This window comes from Colius striatus, chromosome Z (genome assembly GCF_028858725.1).
Source record: "Colius striatus isolate bColStr4 chromosome Z, bColStr4.1.hap1, whole genome shotgun sequence".
Classification (NCBI taxonomy): domain Eukaryota; kingdom Metazoa; phylum Chordata; class Aves; order Coliiformes; family Coliidae; genus Colius; species Colius striatus.
Genome location: NC_084790.1, coordinates 44,798,213 through 44,817,344, shown reverse-complemented (window position 1 = coordinate 44,817,344; position 19,132 = coordinate 44,798,213). Strand labels below are relative to the sequence as shown.

Sequence of the window (19,132 nt, the reverse complement as noted above, 5' to 3'; positions counted from 1 at the left end):
GTTCTGGTCAGACATCTTGAAGTGTACCCACTTTTGTTAAATGAATACAGTATCCATTCAGTGCTAGGAGGATATGCACACGTTTGAGAACTGTCAGTGTATTACAGCTATTTTAAGTCAGTTCCTCCATTAAAAAGAAAGCATCCTTAAGGCAATCATTATCCAAAAAGCAAAAACCTGGGAATAGCATTGCCTGACCTCAGTCCTGTTCCTTGTGTTGTGTGTAAAGTCAAGAAATGTGCAGCGTTCTCTTGCACGTGCAATATTCAAAGAGTTTGTACAAGAATGAAGCCTCTCCAGGTATGGTGGGATGGAGAAGCTGCAGAAGTATGACAGAGATGGTTCAGGATGAGAGATTTTTAAACTGACCAGGGCAGTTTAGGCCATGAAAGAGATGTTTGAGGGAAAATGATGGCTGTTCCCAGTATGTTGTGGGTACAGTTCTCTCCAGAAGATGTCCCAGCTCTGGTGTACATTTCCCATGGGCTGCAGCTCCCTCAGAAAGGCACCCTGGCACCTCCTTCCTCTAGGCACATCTCCTACAGCCCCTCCAGGACCAGCCAGAGGGAATCATATGATCACCTCCCTCAGCAGACTCCACTTCTATGCTGGCTCCTTAAACCCTGCTGTTTACTCTCAGTAGCCTACATAAAAAAAGGTAGGTGAGTGGTGGTGGGGCAGAGGAGTGAGTGGTGGCAAGGAACAATGGCCTCTGTACAGAGGGTGGTTCCTAGCCGAGTTGTCTCCAGCCTGCTGCTGCACTCCCAGGCAGCTGTCATAGTTTGGAAGCCAGGACAGGCAGGCTGTTCTCTCCCTGGTATATAGTACACATGTTGTCATAACAGTTTTGAGGCTAAATTTCATATTTTCAAGGCAGGCTAGGAGGTCTTGTTTTCAGATACTTCTCCCAGGTATGCTTAATTTGTCAGGCCATAGATTGATGCAACTCAGAATCAATTGTGTTCTTCTCTTCAGTATGGAAAGGATTTCCCTGAAAATGAAAGATGATCTTTTAGTTAAAGCTCTACTTATTAGAAGTAAACATTGCACAATCAAATTGATATCTAATATGGGTTTTTTTCTTCTCTGCTGGAAAATGCAGAGGATCAGACAAAAAAACCCTTTGTCATTTACTGTTTTCAATATTCTATATTTTCCTTCAATCTGTTTTTAGCATGAGAAAAATATTGAAAAAAAAATTACAGTTATAAGAAAACAAAAAGGAAAAAAGCAACTTGATTGTAAAATAAGATGAGATTTTTCTCTCTATTACTTGTGAGCACACATTTCTTTTCTTGTGGTCAGGCCTTGTACATATAATAGTTCTGCACATACTTTGGGAAAGGCCTATCGTGTTTTGTTCAATCTTTATACAATCCTTAGGCCTGAGTCAGTCCAAGAATTTGCCTGTGAGCCCTCATAGCTAACACCTAAAAGTCACAATTTAGTAACATATGGTCTGTGAATTTATAGATGCACTTATCAAATATACTATCATAAGGAAAATATATTTAATGGAAATATTCTTACTCAAATTTCCCTCTTTATGCTCTCTCTCCCAGATCTAATGCTTGATGATTTCCTAGGTTTCATATTTCTCTCCTTCTGTTCAGAAATATTTATCTGGGGTAAGTGCAAGACACTCACCTCTGGATGGCTGGAAGTAATTTAAAAAAAAAAAAGTAAAAGAAAAAAGTCACTAAATGAACTTTAGTGTCTCTCTAAAGATCATGCTGTATTCTGCTAAAATCACATTCTCTGTCCCCAGAAAGCCACTCTTCAACTTTTCCCAAAGAAATAGTCTTGCAATAGGAATATCTTTGCATTCCTCTATGATTTATAATCTGCTACAGTCATGTTACTACATTTTGTTTTGTTAAAAACCTGATGTCTTCTGGTCAATATTCATTACCTCTTACTTAGCATAATGTATTAATAAAAGGAATGATTAATGAAATTTCTAGTAGCGAGCTCTCAAAATTGTCTGACATCAATACTTGTATCAATGCAGTAATATGCTTTCTCCTTCTCGTGTAGGCTACAGATGTTTCCTGAAAACCTACATTTCATGGTTTTCAATTGTTGTCAAAGGTATATAGGAAAACAATTCTCCAGTGTTGCTTAATTTTGTTTGATAGCATCTTGGGAATTCACAGCCCCTCCAAAAAAAAGTGTAGATTCCTTAACAATCAGGGGCTGGCTGTAAGAATATTCGTTAGTACATTACTGGATTTTTGATTAATACTTGTACAAGCATTATTTTTAAAACAAATAATCATAGAATCACAGAATGGTAGGGGTTGGAAGGGACCTTTAGAGATCATCTAGTCCAATCCCCCTGCAGAAGCAGGTTCACCTAGATCAGGTCACATAGGAACATGTCCAGGTGGGTCTTGAAGACCTCCAAGGAAGGAGACTCCACAACCCCTCTGGGCAGCCTGTGCCACTGCTCCTTCACCCTCACAGTGAAAGAGTTTTTTTCTTATATTTAAGTGGAACTTTTTGTGTTCAAGCTTCATCCCATTACCCCTTGTCCTGTTGCTAGCTACTATAGAACAAAGGGATGTGGTAAATACTATTTCCATTTGAAAAAATAAAGACTGAAAACAGAGTTTTAAATAAAGAGTTTTCCTGCAAGAATGACAAGAGTTTATGTCTATTCTACTAAAATTTTTATGTTACTTGGATCAAAGTCAAAACCCTCATTTTCTCCAGTGGATAGACTGTGTACATATTATTCATGCTATCAGAAGAGGTTATTGTAGGAACAGGAAATTTCTAGAATCATGGAATCATAGAATCATAGAATAATAGAATGCAGGGGTTGGAACGGACCTCTAAAGATCATCTAGTCCAACCACCCTGCTGAATCATATTCACCTAGATGAGGTTGTGCAGGAACGTGTCCAGGTGGGTTTTGAAGACCTCGAGAGAAGGAGACTCCACATGCTCCCTGGGCAGCCTGTGCCAGGGCTCTCTCATACTTACAGTAAAGATTTTCCTTAACTTTAAGTAGAACTTTTTGTGTTCCATTTTTTGTCCATTACCCATAGTCCTATCACTGGACACTACAGAAAAAAAGTGTCACCCCATCCTCTTAGAATCATAGAATCATAGAATGGTAGGGGTTGGAAGGGGCCTTTAGAGATCATCTAGTCCAACGCCCCTGCAGAAGCAGGTTCACCTAGATCAGGTCGCATAGGAACATGTCCATGTCTTGAAGACCTCCAAGGAAGGAGACTCCACAACCCCTCTGGGCAGCCTGTGCCACTGCGCCCTCACCTGAACAGTGAAATAGTTTTTTCTTGTATTTAAGTGGAACTTTTTATGTTCCAGCTTCATCCCATTACCCCTTGTCCTGTTGCTAGCTACTATAGAAAAAAGGGATGTCCCAACCTCCTGACACTCACCCTTTAGATATTTATAAATGCTAATAAGATCACCCCCTAATCTCTTCTCCAGACTAAACAGCCCCAGTTCCTGCAGCCTTTCCTCCTATGAAAGATGTTCCAGTCCCCTGATCATCTTGGTGGCCCTGCGCTGGACTCTCTCCAGCACTTCCCTTTCTTTCTTGAGCTGAGGAGCCCAGAGCTGGACATAGGACTCCAGATGAGACCTCACCAGGGTAGAGTAGAGAGGGAGAAGAACCTCCCTTGACCTACTGGCCACACTCTTCTTCATGCATCCCAGGATGCCATTGGCCTTCTTGGCCATGAGGGCACATTGCTGGCTCATATTTAGCTTATTATCAGTCAGGACTCCCAGCTCTCTCTCTGCAGAGCTGCTCTTCAGCAGTTTGACCCCCAGCCTGTACTGGTGCATGGGGTTGTTCCTTCCCTGATGCAGGACTCTGCACTTGTCCTTGTTGAACCTCATGAGGTTCCTCTCTGCCCAACTCTCCAGCCGGTCGAGATCCCGCTGAATGGCAGCACAGCCTTCTGGGGAATCAGCCAGTCCTCCCACTTTGGTGTCGCCAGCCAACTTGCTGAGGGTACACTCTGTCCCCTCATCCAGGTCATTGATGAAAACATTGAACAAGACCGGCCCCAGAATCGATCCCTGTGGAACTCCACTGGCCACAGGCCTCCAACTCGATTCCGTGCGATTGATCACCACCCTCTGGGCTCTGTCATTCAGCCAGCTCTTGATCCACCTCACTGTGCACTCATCCAAGCCACACTGCCTGAGCTTTCTGATGAGGATGTTATGGGAGACAATGTCAAAAGCCTTGCTGAAGTCAAGGTAGATGACATCCGCTGCTCTCCCCTCATCTAGCCAGCTGGTTATGCACTCATAGAAGGCTATCAGGTTGGTCAAACAGGATTTACCCTTGGTGAATCCATGTTGACTCCCCTTGATAACCATCTTATCCTTCATATGTTCAGTGATAACATTCAGGATGAGTTGTTCCATCACTTTTCCAGGGATGGAGGTGAGGTTGACCGGCCTGTAGTTTCCTGGGTTGTCCTTCCCGCTCTTTTTGAAGACTGGAGTGACACTGGCCTTTCTCCAGTCCTCAGGCACCTCACCTGTCCTCCATGATTGTTCAAAAATGATGGAGAGAGGCTTAGCAACCACATCAGCCAGCACTCTCAGCACTCTAGGATGCATCCCATCAGGACCCATTGACTTATGAGCCTTAAGCTTGGCCAACAAGTCTTTAACCTCTTCCTCTTCAACCCAAGACAAGTCCTCAGCTGTCCTAGTCATCCTCTTATCCTTGCTGCACTGGGCTTCCCGAGGGTCAGCCTTGGCCGTAAAGACTGAAGCAAAGGCGGCATTCAGTAGTTCAATCTTCTCTGCATCCTCAGACACCAGAGCACCCTCAGCGTTCAGCAGTAGGCCAACATTCCCCCTCACCATCCTCTGCTGCTGATGTACTTGAAAAATGCCTTCTTGCTGTCCTTAACTTCCCTGGCTAAATTTAATTCTAGAAGGGCTCTAGCCTTCCTAGCTGCACCCCTGCATGCCCTGGCAATGTTCCTATGCTCTTCCCAAGAAGCCAGCCCCTGTTTCCACCTCTCATAGATGGCTGCTTTTGCTTGAGCTGTCCCAGGAGATCCTTGCTGGAGGCCTCCAACATCCTTTTCCTCCTTTTTTGTGTGTTGGGACACACTGATCCTGGGCTTGGAGGAAGTGGTGCTTGAAGAGTGACCAGCTCTCATTGGCACTTCTACCTTCTAGAATCATATCCCATGAGATCCGTCCAAGTAGATCTTTGAAGAGGCCAAAGTCGGCTCACCTGAAATCCAGGGTCATGGTCCTGCTTTATGTTCTGCCTCTTCCACACAGGATCTTGAACTCTACCATCTCATGGTTGCTGCAGCCGAAGTTGCCTCCAACCTTCACATCCCCAACCAGGCCCTCTCTATTCGTCAGTACCAGGCCCAGCAGCACATCATCTTGATCATCTGCAACAGGAAGCTGTCATCAACAATCTGTAGGAACCTCCTGGACTGCGTGTGCTTGGCTGTGTGGCCATCCCAGCAAATATCAGGCTGGTTGAAGTCCCCCATAAGGACCAGGGAAAGCTACAGCTGTTGCATTGGCTGGGAATCAAACCCAGGCCTCCCGCGTGGCAGCCGAGAATTCTACCACTGAACCACCAATGCCAGATACATTTCAAATACTCATAAATAATAATGAGATCCCTCCTCAGTCTCCTCCAGGCTGAACAGTCCCAGTTCCTCCAGCTTTTCCTCGTATCCCCTGATCATCTTGGTGGCCCTGCGCTGGACTCTCTCCAGCACTTCCCTGTCCCTCTTGAGCTGAGGAGCCCAGAACTGGACACAGGACTCCAGGGGAGGCCTCACCAGGGCAGAGTAGAGGGGGAGGTACACTCTGTCCCCTCATCCTGGTCATTGATGAAGATGTTGAAGAAGACTGACCCCAGAATCGACCCCTCTGGAACCTCACTGGCCACAGGCTTCCAACCTGACTTGGATCTGTTCATCACCACTCTTTGGGCTCTGTCACTCAGCCAGCTCTTGATCCACCTCACTCTCCACACATCCAACCCACACTGCCTGAGCTTTTTGATGAGAATGTAAAGGGTTACGGTGTCAAAAGGCTTGCTCAACTCAAGGTAGATAACATCCACTGCTCTCCCCTCATCTAGTCAACCAGTTATGCACTCATAGAAGGCTCTCAGGCTTATTATTCCATAAAAGCAATGCCATAGAGACCCTTAAGAATGAATTCAGTCTATTTGGCATGTTTAAATGCTTTTTAATGCACTCTTCAGAGATGTCCATAGAATCATAGAATAGTAGGGTTGGAAGGGACCTTTAGAGATCATTTAGTCCAACCCCCCTGCAGAAGCAGGTTCACCTAGATGAGGTCGCATAGGAACATGTTCAGGTAGGTCTTGAAGACCTCCAAGGAAGGAGACTCCACAACCCTTCTGGGCAGCCTGTGCCACTGCTCCCTCACCCTCATAGTAAAATGCTTTTTCTTATATTTAAGTGGAATTCTTTTGTTTCAGCTTAATCCCATTACCCCTTGTCCTTTTGCTATCTACTACAGAAAAAAGGGATGAACAATGTGGAATGTTCACACTCCTGAACATAATAACAATGTAATTTAATAACATGAATTTAATAACAATGTAAATGTTTATCTACATAGTTGTTATATGCATGGTTTGATATTACGACGTTTTGTATAAGTTCCAGTTATATGAATATCTGAGATATATAATACAAAAATATATTAAAATACCTGAGATTTTGGCAGCGCCATTCATTTTCCTTTATTAGTTTCTGGACATCTGCTTTCTTTAGAATGATGCAATTAATTTGCTTTAAACATTACCTAGTAATTTATTATTTAAATTGTTTTCTATCTGTTCTGAGAAAGTCCATGATTTTGAAAAATGCTCACAGTGTGAATCAGACTATATAGAAAATATGTCATGTTGAATTAAATGAGGTGAAAGCTAGTCTAGCTAGGCAAGCTGTCAGACCTTTGGTTTATACTTTAAAGAAATGGCCACCAGCATGGTATTAGGTATACATTTGGCCTTGAATATTCAAGTATTTATTTGCACAGATCTCTCTTAATTATAGATTTATCCTATCTCATAGCCTATCTGTACAAGGTGTTTTTTCCTACTCAGTTACGAATACAGAAATTCATTGTCTTGCTTAGTATAGGAAGGACGAATAAAAATGGAGCATGTATTCTGGCAGAAGATGGATCTAAATGCATTCTTATTTCAGGACCTGTTTCCTCATCATGTGTTTGCCTTTCTTGCACATCTGTTCCAGTTGTCTACGTCTTCCACAGCCTGTTGCTTTTGAAAATGTCATCAGTGTGGCTTAACAGATTCATTGGAGTGTATTTTCTCTTTTGTTTCAGCTTTTTTTCTTCTGTATGCTCTTGTGAGGGGGAAGAGCAATGTCCCTAAATAGCAACTCCAACTGAAATTAAACAAGCCAACATTAAAGTGTTCCAGAATTCATCCTGGCCACCGAGTGAGTCATACACTGCAGAGAGAAGCACAGGCCTTTTTGATTTTTATCCTTAGTGCTGTAAAGAGACTGTGTTTTGCTTGTCTCTGAGACTGAAATCTGTAAACAACACACTTTTTCAGAGCAGTGCCAGATTTCTTAAGGCAGATCAGAGAGACAGAGAGACAGGCAGATCATTCAAGATATCTCTGATTCCGTATGATGATGTGCTTCATTTTTAAGTTTCTCATCTTTTTAATTGAAATAATTTTGACTACCTTATCAGCCCAGAACTTCTCAGGAATAGAGATATGTCAGAAATGAGTTCTTCATCTCACTCATGCATATGGATGTTGGGTGACAACAGGGAGTAAGCCATATCTTAAGTCCTTGTTACATCTTTTATAGAAAGATTTTAGGCAGTGATTGGCAACCTAAATCACTGTTTCAAATCTTTCTAGATTATTAATGTTTCCAAATGGGAAAGTGTAACATTTGTATTGTTGTCAATCAGAATGGAGAAAAAACTTAAACCTAGAGCTATATTTTATAAAACATGTCTCTGATGGAGATACAGATGCCTTTAGCATCAGGTTTAGTAAAATAATAATTAGTACCAAAATGTTGCTAGCTGCCAGCAGTCTGCTCCCCAAAATCACTTAATTCTGAATTCATATATTGAAACCTCTTTGTTCAGGTTTTAGATAAATACTTAAGGTAAAAATGCTTAAACTATTTAAGTAAGAGTGAGCAAACACAATGTATAGGCATGCAAAGTGCTAGCTCCTCAAGGAGGACAATGTCTTCACCTTAGATCCTGTTTGTTAAATGCCTGGTATAGTGCAGATGTACACAAGCATTACACACTCCAAATTGTTCAAAACCAAGTCATAAATATTAGAGCAAAATATAAGCACTTCATGGCTAGTTAAATGTATGCCTGTACACATTTTAGTGTCTGTTTTTGAAAAATAAAGAAAATGAAAGTAATGCAAGCCTATCTGGCAAGCAAAAAGAGTGGAAGTCCATCAATTTTGCAGCAAGGATTATTCTGAAATATTCTATAACTCTTCCTAAAGAAAACATGCTTCTTTGAAATGATATACATACAGAAATACAAACAAACACACAATAATAATATTGTATATATTACAAGAACTTCTTTCTTATTTTTAAAATCTTCACCTTGGACTCTGCTCAAGCAATCTGGACAAAGTTTCTGTTGGTTTTGGTTTTTTTCATTGAATAGTGTTCTGGTTTCTTGGTTTTGATTTTTTTTCCTAAACTTATAATTCCCTTGAGTGAATGATAGTGTCAATATGCTGTTTTACCCAGCAGACCTGCACTCCATTCAAATATATTGAAAGAGTAGTGAAAATGTGCAGTTAGAAACAGAACACAAATGGGAAGCTGCTTTCAGTTATTTTGTTGTCTCTTATTCTTCTGTTCAGAAAAATAAAAGTTTGAATTTGAGCTATCAACTCAGAAGCACTTACATTTTAATTTTTCCTCTATTGCTTAAAAGCAGTATCAGGAAAGTCTTCAAATTGAAGTCACTGGCTTTTTTTTTTTTTTTTTTTTTTTGTCTTTCTTTGTTGTGTTTGACAGTTTCTGTGTGAATAGGAGTTACTAAGGCTTAATGACTAAGGGGATAAAATAAAGTACAGTTCTACTTGAAGTCCACTATGAATACCATCTGGTTTTGGACTATTTTGGTTATATTTGTTATGTTTGACAAGAGGAAAATTCATAGTGCTGTGAATGAAAACTTGGGAAGGTTTAATGGTCTGAAAGTAGGGCATCTGTCTTTGTGACTCATGCCCCTGTTATTATAAACTACACCAGTCTGGCTGCTGGAAGCACCTCTGAGATAGTTTGATGAAGTATCTTCTTGTGATATTGTGATAATTCTATATTCTGCATCTACATTAAAATAGTGAGTAAGGAATGTTCTTGGGTCTCTTTGATCAAACATCCATTGCGAAAGAAGTAATCTCTTCAAATGTCATTCTAGGAAATGATCAGCCTTTGTTTTCCTCTTGTATTCTATGTTTTAAAAACCTTTGCTATCCTGCTTTCTGGCTGTGGTAGAATCTTGCACATTATGAATGTGTGTGCAAACATGACTGAAAGTGTTTAAAACAGAAAGTCTCTTCATATGTAAAAGAAAGTATTTCCCTCTGTTTAATGTGCTACTGCGGCTTTCCTGAGCTAAAGTCATAAGCTTGTACCTTGGTTTCATACATAGACACAGATATGTTATGTGAATCCTGTGAATTTTGTCTAGATACATTAACTGGTTTAATTAACTAATTATGTTTATCTCATGTATATTTTGAGCATTACTGGAGTGGACTGAACAACGATTTATTTACTTTTCTGTCTATTTCATCTTGTAGCTATTTTAAGCAGAAAAAGTAATGTGAAGATATTGATTTCTATGTAGAGATTACAAATGTAATGTAAATGAATGTAAAACAATTGTCACTGAAAATTATATTTTTTTTCCATAAAGCTTCGATAGATATGGTTTAATATATACCTATTTATTAAAATATGTTAGATACTGCGTAGCAGTAGTATACAAATAATTGATAAGAAAACAGTTTTCTAATAATTCAAATTCTGTTAAGGAAAGTCTATAACAATATTCCAGAGACTGATCAAGATCTTGTGGGTGTTTTTCAGTGCAGCCTCCAATACTCACCTCCTATGTGTTCCCATGTGTACTGATGTGATTCTTAGGTTTCTCACATACAGACTTTATCACCCATATGCAAAAACAATACACATATTGCTTTTACTTCTTTCAGTGGATTCCAGGGAGCCCTGGGATAAGATCTTTCTCTTCCCCTCTGTAAATATTCAATCAGTCTCAAAATTTTTCCTATCCAATTCCCACAGCATAGCCGTGATGGATTTCTCTCCAGGACCTTCACAACCAGTATACCCTTAGATGGCAAATCTCCTCTGGTAGCCAGAATAGATGTTGATGGCAATGGAGGAAATAGAGCCACAGCTCCTGAGGGTAAGGATTCCTCCCCATCCTTAGTCTCTGCCTCCATTGAGCACAGGCTGATGATATTGCTGCTGAGATTTGTAAAGGTAGACACCTCATAAATATCTGGCATTCTGGTCAGACTGTCATTCCAGGAAGGATGACACCATTTGAAACCATCAGCCTCTGAGTTAATGAACTCCAGTATGCAAATCAGTTTCCTCTTCCACCAGTCTCTCCCGGTCTCTGAAGTTTCTGATGACTGATTCATCTTGCAATTCCAATGGACTTGTTTATGTGGCCACTGATATAAATGTAGTCCACAACGTCTGACCCATATTGTCTATTACAATGTGCAGGTTGGACAGCACTACCATCAAGAACTGTCAGACTAGGCTCAACTCATGAGCACAGGCTCTGGGCAATGGTATGACACGACAATTTATTTCCCCTTTGTAAATAACTACTGAATGGTTGGTGAAGCCAATCAATAGGGAGAAAACAACTATAACTTCATCATACTAGGACAGAGACTAATTTGGCTACCCTGAAAGGCATCTAGCAGAATCATAAGGACGTGTAGCCTCTGCAACTCTAATTGCAAATTAGAACTTCTATTTGAGTGTTGTAAAACTGCCAACAACAATATTTTTATATATGATATCTAAATATGAAAAAAATTAGCTTTTTTGCTCAACAGTTGGCTTTGCTTCTGTGTTACTGGATGCTGCCTATAAATAATTGAAGAGATAAATAATCAACACATATTTATTATTTATCTGAGGGAAGACAGAGTTTTAGAAACAAACCAAAAAATCAAGTAGTGTACTGAAGACTTGCTTGTGCACTGAGATGAGTGGGTTTGTTAGAAAGGAAAAGAAGATTTAAGTTATGTCATATTCTCCTGTGGGGGCAGGAAACTGCACCTGTGCATGTATATATCATAGAAACATAGAATCATATCTGTCAAATATATTTGGCTCTCAATATCATACTGACATTTAATAGTTAATTTTCTGTTTTGGCAGAGGTGGACTTAAAAGATTGTGAAAAACTTAGTGATTTTAAACCAATATGTTATGTTAGCAAAGCCATGCTCATGTGGATGATACCTAAGCTAGGAAAATATTTCTTGAATTAATATGAGTTGCACCAGTGATGTGTCTCTCCATGAGGGAAATAGACCATAACTGTAGTTTTGCTGGTGTCATTAATTCTGTACTGGATGATTTTACATCTCTCTTGGTCAGAGATTGCTCTTCATCTCATCTTTGACTGACAGAGCTAAGGAAAGAATATGTGCAGAGATGTACCTGGTCCAAATGAGAACATAAATCTTTCAGCTGCCCGATCCTGTAGCATATGAATTTCCATTTAACTCTACTCTTCCATGATTACTGCTATGTGCTTACTCAGAGGCTGAAGAATGGTACTTTTCAAAGCTGCCATGCCATCATCAGTTGCTAATGCTTTTGCTTAGTTATTGTTGTAATACAAAGATGAATTTCTCAAACTCTGACAACTATATGAAAATACTCAACTGCTGGGTTTAAGTATCCTTTGGCACCTGGATTTGAAAATTACTCTAGCTGCTTTTCTTCCTCTAAATTTTAGCGTGTCTACTGGTCTGAATGGTGTGTAAGTTAACAAATCCCCTCAAATTGAGAAACTGGCTAAAAATATCCAATAAGACTTATTCCATCATTATAAACAATGATATTTAGTTAAAGAACTGTGGTAAAAAGCCCTGCCTCAGAATTCTGTAAGTGTTCTGTAATTGCTTTTGAAATTGTGTGGGTTGATACATATTTGCCATGGACTGGAAAAGATGCCCTGTTTATGGATACATTTGGTTGTACAGTTCAGGTTAAATGTATCTGTTGAATGATTCAAGAGTAGGTGAAGCATCTGCTCTACTGGAATGTTTGCAACTTTTATACATTTAAGCAGTGCCTAATGCCTGAATGTTGTACAACTTGCAAAGACTTAGATGCTAATGAGTAAAATGAATTTCCTTTCAGTATAACAACTGATATTTGGATTGTCAAGGGATAAAACCTTTCCTTTGAAACGTGCAGAACACTTCTGACTCACCATGAACAAGAATATCTATAGTCAACACAAGAGGAGCAAAAGTGTGAGTAGAAAGTTTACTTTTTCTTGCTTGTATTTTTATTATCAATATTCTTCCATACTAATTATGTGTCATGTTAGCCTTTCAAATACCACTTTCTGAGTAGGATAGCAACTGTGACAAAATTTTTGTTAGTTGTATCCTATTCTTATATCTGTAGCTTAAGTAAATATGTATGAGTGACTTGCACAGAGGTAAGGTTATTTAATAGTAGTATGTTTTTGAGTACTTTTTTCTAATTAATTAATTAATATATTTTATTTTACACAAAGTTATTAAAAATAAGTTTTTTCTTGAACTCTCATTGAAATAAAAGCTTACATATTACATATAAGGTACTCGGTCACAAATGCCCACGCACTGGTTTTGATATTGGATTGCATTTGATTTGGTAATGCATTGTTGAAAAGTTGGCTGCAATGTGCCAGGAGACCAATGAGAAAATATGCTAGTAATATATGAGGAAATTTAGATTATGCTTAATTTTGTGTTCTTTCTGGTGTTTGTAATTTTTTTTTCTGTCCTGTGTATGTATGTCTCCCAGTATCCAAGAGTACTAGTGAAACAGAGGGATTTGTATGCTACTGTAGGCTTTTCTGTCTTCCAGATGCTCATGGAACAACATTAATGTATGGTGTTATACACCAATGACTGCCTTACAAGCACAGCATGAATTTAATGTTTCTTTCTAATATGTTACTGCTGTGTTTAAGCTATTGAGTACGCCTCTTCCCCGAACAGACAAGGATACTTTACTGAAGTGTTTTGATAAGTGGTAATAGGAAAGAAAAGTTCTAATATGTATTGACAAGGATCTACAAGGATCCTTGTAGATGCATGTCCTTGCATCTACAAGGACAGAGGATACAGTTATTTCCTTTTTTTTCTGTGGGGCTCCCAACTTATGTGTAAACAGAGTTCACTTGAGAAATACTCCAAATCACTCTGGATCCAGATTTTCTGTCATATGAGTATCTTCCACCTTGCCCTGTAATGACATTGAGAAAGCTCTCTCTGTGGTGTTGTCACTAATGCTTTGATGTGTCTGTTTCCTCTTCCCTTCACTACCTCAGTTTTCTAATCCAATGGGGCTGGTTGTTGGACCAAGAAGATGAGCTTAGCTGACTTAATCCAGAATTTCCTAAGTTCTTCCCTGTTCTCTCAGGTGTGGGAAGGCAGTACAGATATATAATTAATATTTATAAACATCTAAATAGTGTATATTAGGAGATTGGGACATCACTTTTTTCTGTAGTGTCCAGTGATAGGACTAGGGGTAATGGACAAAAACTGAAACATAAAAATTTCCATTTAAACATAAGGAAAAAACTATTTTACTGTGAGAATGAGGGAGACCTGGCACAGGCTGTCGAGGGAAAGTGTGGAGTTTCTTTCTCTACAGGTTTTCAAAGCCTGTCTGAACACGTTTCTGTGTGATCTGATCTAGATGGACTTGCTTTGACAGGGGAGCTGGACTAGATAATGTCTCAAGGTCACTTCCAACCTCTACCATTCTATGATTCTGTGATCTGTTGAGCTTCCTGAATCTAGCAGGCTGAATCTGCATGAGCTCTTGGCTATAGGGACCAGTTGCTCTTTTTGGCTTATTTTTTAAAGATTTCTTAAACAAACAAACAAATAAACAAACAAACAAAAAAACCAACAAAAAAAAAATTGTCTCTGTAGATTACTTTTTTCTTTCCTGGAATTTTACTGTACAAATTATCAGCATATGTGTATACCAACTTAGAGGTAAAGTAATAGAAATATGATAAATTCATCATGATGCCATGATTTACTATGTGAATTAAATAAACAACCTGAGATGTCTCAGCAAACTGAAAACAAGTAATCAGAGTGCTTAAAATAGCTTCAGTGTTGCTGTTGTCTGACCTGTTGATGAATTATATGAAGTATAAGGCTGTTCATAAAAGACCACAGAGCATAAAATTGTAATGGTAGCTGATCTAATATATTTTGGTCAAATGTGGAGGAAAGATCATCATTGTTTCAATTTAAGTGAACTGAATGAATTTTAATAAATATATTAAACTTTATGAATTCAAAATATCTTCATTTTGTCAAGTTCATCCATGGTCTACGAGACATTTCATCAAAAGGCTTCTTAATGGATAACTTAAAATGTGAACTGAAAAATCTTAGAAAGAAAAATGGAATATGGCATTTAGTTTTATTTCATGGGATATGGTCACATAGTTTTCAAAGAGTTTTATGTTTCTAGAAAGCACGGCAATCAAAGTCTTGGTTCAGTGGTTTCAGATGTCACCAAACATAATTTAGCTAATATAGGATGAATCTGCAGATATGTGTGAACATTTTTGGTTTTTTTCACCAAATGTAGAGTGATTATGAGCCATCTGAAATCTTATTTAACAGTGTAAAATTATAGAAACTGCAGATAGAAAAGATATTATTCCTATTTGCAGTTTTTCTTGACAATACAATGTCTAAATAAAAATCTATTAGAGGAAGTATGAAAAAAAGTATTAGCAGTATCTTCTTGTCTTTGAAAATATGCTGCTAATACTTTTTTTTCATACTTCCTCTAATAGATTTTTATTCCTTTTCATGTACTTCATTTCCTCAGAGAGAATAAAATGTAAAGTTTTGCTCGTCCTTTGTCCTCTCCCTGGCTGGTTTACACAGTATTGCAATTTATTCTTCTGTTCGTAGCCCATGGAGCTGTATTTGACTATGCTTTGTAATAAGGGTTTATACAGTAGTCAGCTCTTTCTTTTGCTCACTACATTCAGTGAGGATGTCGACATTTACGATCTTTCTGTTTATACATATTATTTGTCTAGTCCATCTTAGCTTCTTTACCTAGCTTTTTGATTCTTTAAATGTTTCCTCATAAATTCCGTCTTTTCCAAAATGTCTGTTTTTTTCTAGTGTCCTGAACTGTTTAAAATATTTTTTAATTTCATTTAATGTTATCATTTACCATCCAAGTATTGTCCTTTCTCTCCATCCCTCTGTCCATTCCTCCCTCTAATTTGGTGTTGCCCCCCCATCCTCAAGTTACTACTAGTATAAGGTGGGTCTTGTAGTTAGTACTGATCAGCAATGGAAAAATAAATTTTGGACTATTTTTATAATAAGCCACTGAACTTTATTATTTGCATTTTAGAAAATCTTCATATTCTCACAACTGGATGAATGAGTCAATGTATTTCTACACATAGCTTTACAAACTTCATTTGTTTTTGCAGAATCATGATGAAACCATTATGAATTTTACTTTTACAATCAAATCTTAAGCCTATCTTCAGCTTGATATCACAGCTGTACTGATGATTAATACTCTATCAGTAGTAAATAACTTTTCAATAGAGTATTATACTAGATTTCTATGGCAGTATACCAGAGGTGTATTTGGTCAGCTAAAGGAAGTAAAATTCTGCTTTCAGGTGGCGATAGTGCAGTGTATGTGGGGAAAAGAATAAGGTCTGAATGTTAACACTGTGTGGGTGTTCATCTTGGAACATTGTGTCAGAAGTGAGTCAACTCTTGTGAAATCAGAAACTATCTATATTGCAAGAAAATGAACCAACGAAGATGATATGTTTAGCAAGTGGGCCTGCTTAAACTGTGGAATTTCAACAGCTTCAACAACCAAAAAAAAAGGAGTGGGGAGCAGAAAAAAAAATATAGAGCTTCTATATTATTTGTTCAGCCTTTAAACTTAAGAATTATCTGTATAAGCCTGGACATGTGAAGCTGTTTTGAGTTCATAAAAATATTACATACAAAAGGTGTATTTTCAAGAAGTGTAACTTCTGGATAATCTACAGATGTGTAGTAGCAGACAAAATGGCTGTCTCATTCTATGATCAAACTTTTAAGAGCAAAGTTGTGAGTGCTAGTGGGATCATTCTATTGAAAGGGAATGCTCAGAGATTGTAGCAAGGCTTCTGGCAGATTAGCTGCAAGCAGAAGTTGCATGAGGTACAGACTGGGGAGAGTTGAGGGTGAAGGTGAGATGTAACGCATGTGAATACAAAATGGACACTGAACACCCAGAGATGAAGCACAAAGGAAGAGCAGAGATATTTGCGAAAAGCTGACTTACTGAGATTTTTCATTCAAAGTTCTTAAGGCTAGATTGTCATAACATTTCCTTATGATGTGAGGGAGTGAAGAGGAAGTTAAAGAATTCCTTCATTGTTATGCTCATTTCTGCTTAGATTATGACTCAGAGACTCACAAGAGCCAGAGGCTCTTTGTCCTCTGCTACTCCTGCAAATGGTCAAGGAGAGGGAATGTCATCCTATCTATCCCAGCCAAATCCTGTACACTCCTCTGCTCACCAGCTCTTCTGAAATAGGATAAGATACTCTGCATCAAAGAGTAGACTAATATAGTTCTACACAGAGTGTGAAGGAACTGCAAATAAGTTCAGCTCCAGGCCCTTTTCTGTCACAGCACAGTTCTGTCAGACAGCAATCCTTGCTTTAGGTCAATAGTTCTAAGTAACCAATTTCTCAACAGAAATGTGAGAAGCTTGTAGTGTTCCTGAAGCATTTTTCATAATAAATTTGCATTGCTTCCAAATAAATTGATTTTTCTCTCATTGCCAATGGTTAGGTCCATTTGTTATCTGATAGAAGGATACTTAGAGGGAGATTGCTCGGACCAACCATTCTTTATTAATGGGAAGCAATTACATTATGTATTCTTTCCCTTCTTCCACTTCTCCATCTGTAATACAGCCTTTACAAAGAAACAAGGGATATAAAAGGCAAAGGTAGGACATTGCTAAAGGGCAAATTGAAGCCCATTCAGTGATGATATTTTCCTCTTAATGTCAGTTACTGTGGTTGCCTGGCAGAACAGACATTTTAAGAAACAAGTTCCCTTAAGCAAAGGAGCAGCTCGTGAACAGGAAATGCCCGAGGAGAAAGCAAAATGCCTGGAGCAACTTTAACCCTTTCTACATGTTTTCTAACATTCCTTCTACAGGAGTTAGTAATTTATGTCCAGGATGAGAATCCAATCTGAGAAATAATTGCCAGATTTGACCTTATAAATTAATTTATGCAATAGTAAATTACTATTGATTAAATTGTTTTGGATTAATTTACTGTATTCACGTGTGTATTTTTGACAATCCCTTTTTAATTCTGTGAATATCTTTTGGGGAGACAGAAAAGGTTGTCTAGCAGGAAGATAATAGTGTATTCCTGATAAAGCAATTGTAAATGGGTTTCTTCCCTCCCACTCATTCTATATTTCTTCCTTTCTGTCTTCCACCCTTTCCAGTCTTTCATGGATGTTCTGACTAATATTTCCAACCATCTTATTTTGATCAGATCTCAAAATCTGTTCTCCATGCTTCCCTTCCTTCTGCCTCTAATATTTCTGACATTAATGCACATACTTTTGCCATCATTTTATCTTTTTTTTTTTTTTTGGTGACTCGTCTAACTTCTTCACTAAGTTCCAGCATTTCTGAAGCAAGTCTTAACATTCTTATCTCAGATTTGGTCAGTGCTCACTATTATGGAGTATGAAAATACCCTTATCTCTGTTTTAATGGACATAACAAGCCTAATCTGTAACTTGAATATCATCCACAATTATGCAGATTAAAAAAAAATGTGGACTGATAACATTTATTTAAGTTATGTTGACAGAAAAATCATCTTGATAATTCAAGTGGATCTGGCAGAGTTTACAGCTCAGCTTCACTAGCAAACTCTTGAAGTGTAGCTGAGTATTTACTCTTTTAGAATTCTTACACATTTGTGTCACTGGCATCTTCTATCCCAGTTCTTCCTGTCTCCAAGGATGACTGCTTACATGTGAGGCTCTATCTTTCTAGAAATACAGAACAGTTTCATACTTCTGAATGGTTTCAGCTAGTGCTGGAATTCAGACTGCCTTCAAAAGGCACAATGGACCAGGTCATGTTTCATGGGAAAGATCTGGGAAGTCTCAGCCATTTATATCAGAAATACACCTGCTTCAAGTTACTAGTTGTCTCAAACCAGTTCTTGTTCTCCAAAACCAGTGCAAGCCCTGCTGTTTTTGCTGCTTGAGAGAAACTGCTGTCACATTTGTAATCACTTGCTACAATTGTGAAAATTAAATTAACCTGAAGATACCACTCTGTGGTGCCAAGAGAATGTACTTTCCTCAAAAAGTAAACTTAAATGAAATACAGATTAAACAGGAAAGGAAACAGTGGATAGATGACTGAAATGACTGAGGGCCTGGAGCAGATAAATTTAGAAAAAAGACTGTAAAGATTGAGGCTTTATATATCACACTTCACACTGAAGAAGGCTGATGGTCAATAAAGAAGTATAAGCATGAAGGTGACGCATAATATAACTAAGTCATAGTAGTATTAGAGATTCAAACAACTTAATCTCTCCCTATTTTTCTTCCCCAATATTTATTACTATGTATTTTTAATCCAGTGTTGAGTTACTCCACACTGATCTCACTTCTTTAAATGCGAAGATGGTCTTTCAGGCTCTTCAGTTTGCAATCATTACATCTTACAATAACCTACTTTCAGAC

General features: G+C 38.4%; 1 protein-coding gene and 1 non-coding gene across 8 annotated transcripts in view; one reads left to right on the top strand and one right to left on the bottom strand.

Moving 5' to 3' along the window:
* Positions 1–19,132, top strand: part of PDE4D (phosphodiesterase 4D) — a 600,878-nt gene that overhangs the window by 79,874 nt on the left and 501,872 nt on the right. For 6 of the 7 annotated variants that reach the window (XM_062017695.1, XM_062017703.1, XM_062017706.1 and 3 more), the window contains exons 1-2: positions 10,402–10,479; positions 12,471–12,586. In XM_062017695.1, the coding sequence (XP_061873679.1) occupies positions 12,545–12,586 (42 nt within the window). In that variant the 5' untranslated portion in view covers positions 10,402–10,479; positions 12,471–12,544. Of the gene's footprint in view, positions 1–10,401; positions 10,480–12,470; positions 12,587–19,132 lie in introns of those variants that run through there. The other variant, XM_062017696.1, reaches the window with a different exon arrangement.
* TRNAG-GCC (transfer RNA glycine (anticodon GCC)) lies at positions 5,542–5,612 on the bottom strand. Its single transcript has one exon. It is a non-coding gene; the product is annotated as a tRNA-Gly (tRNA).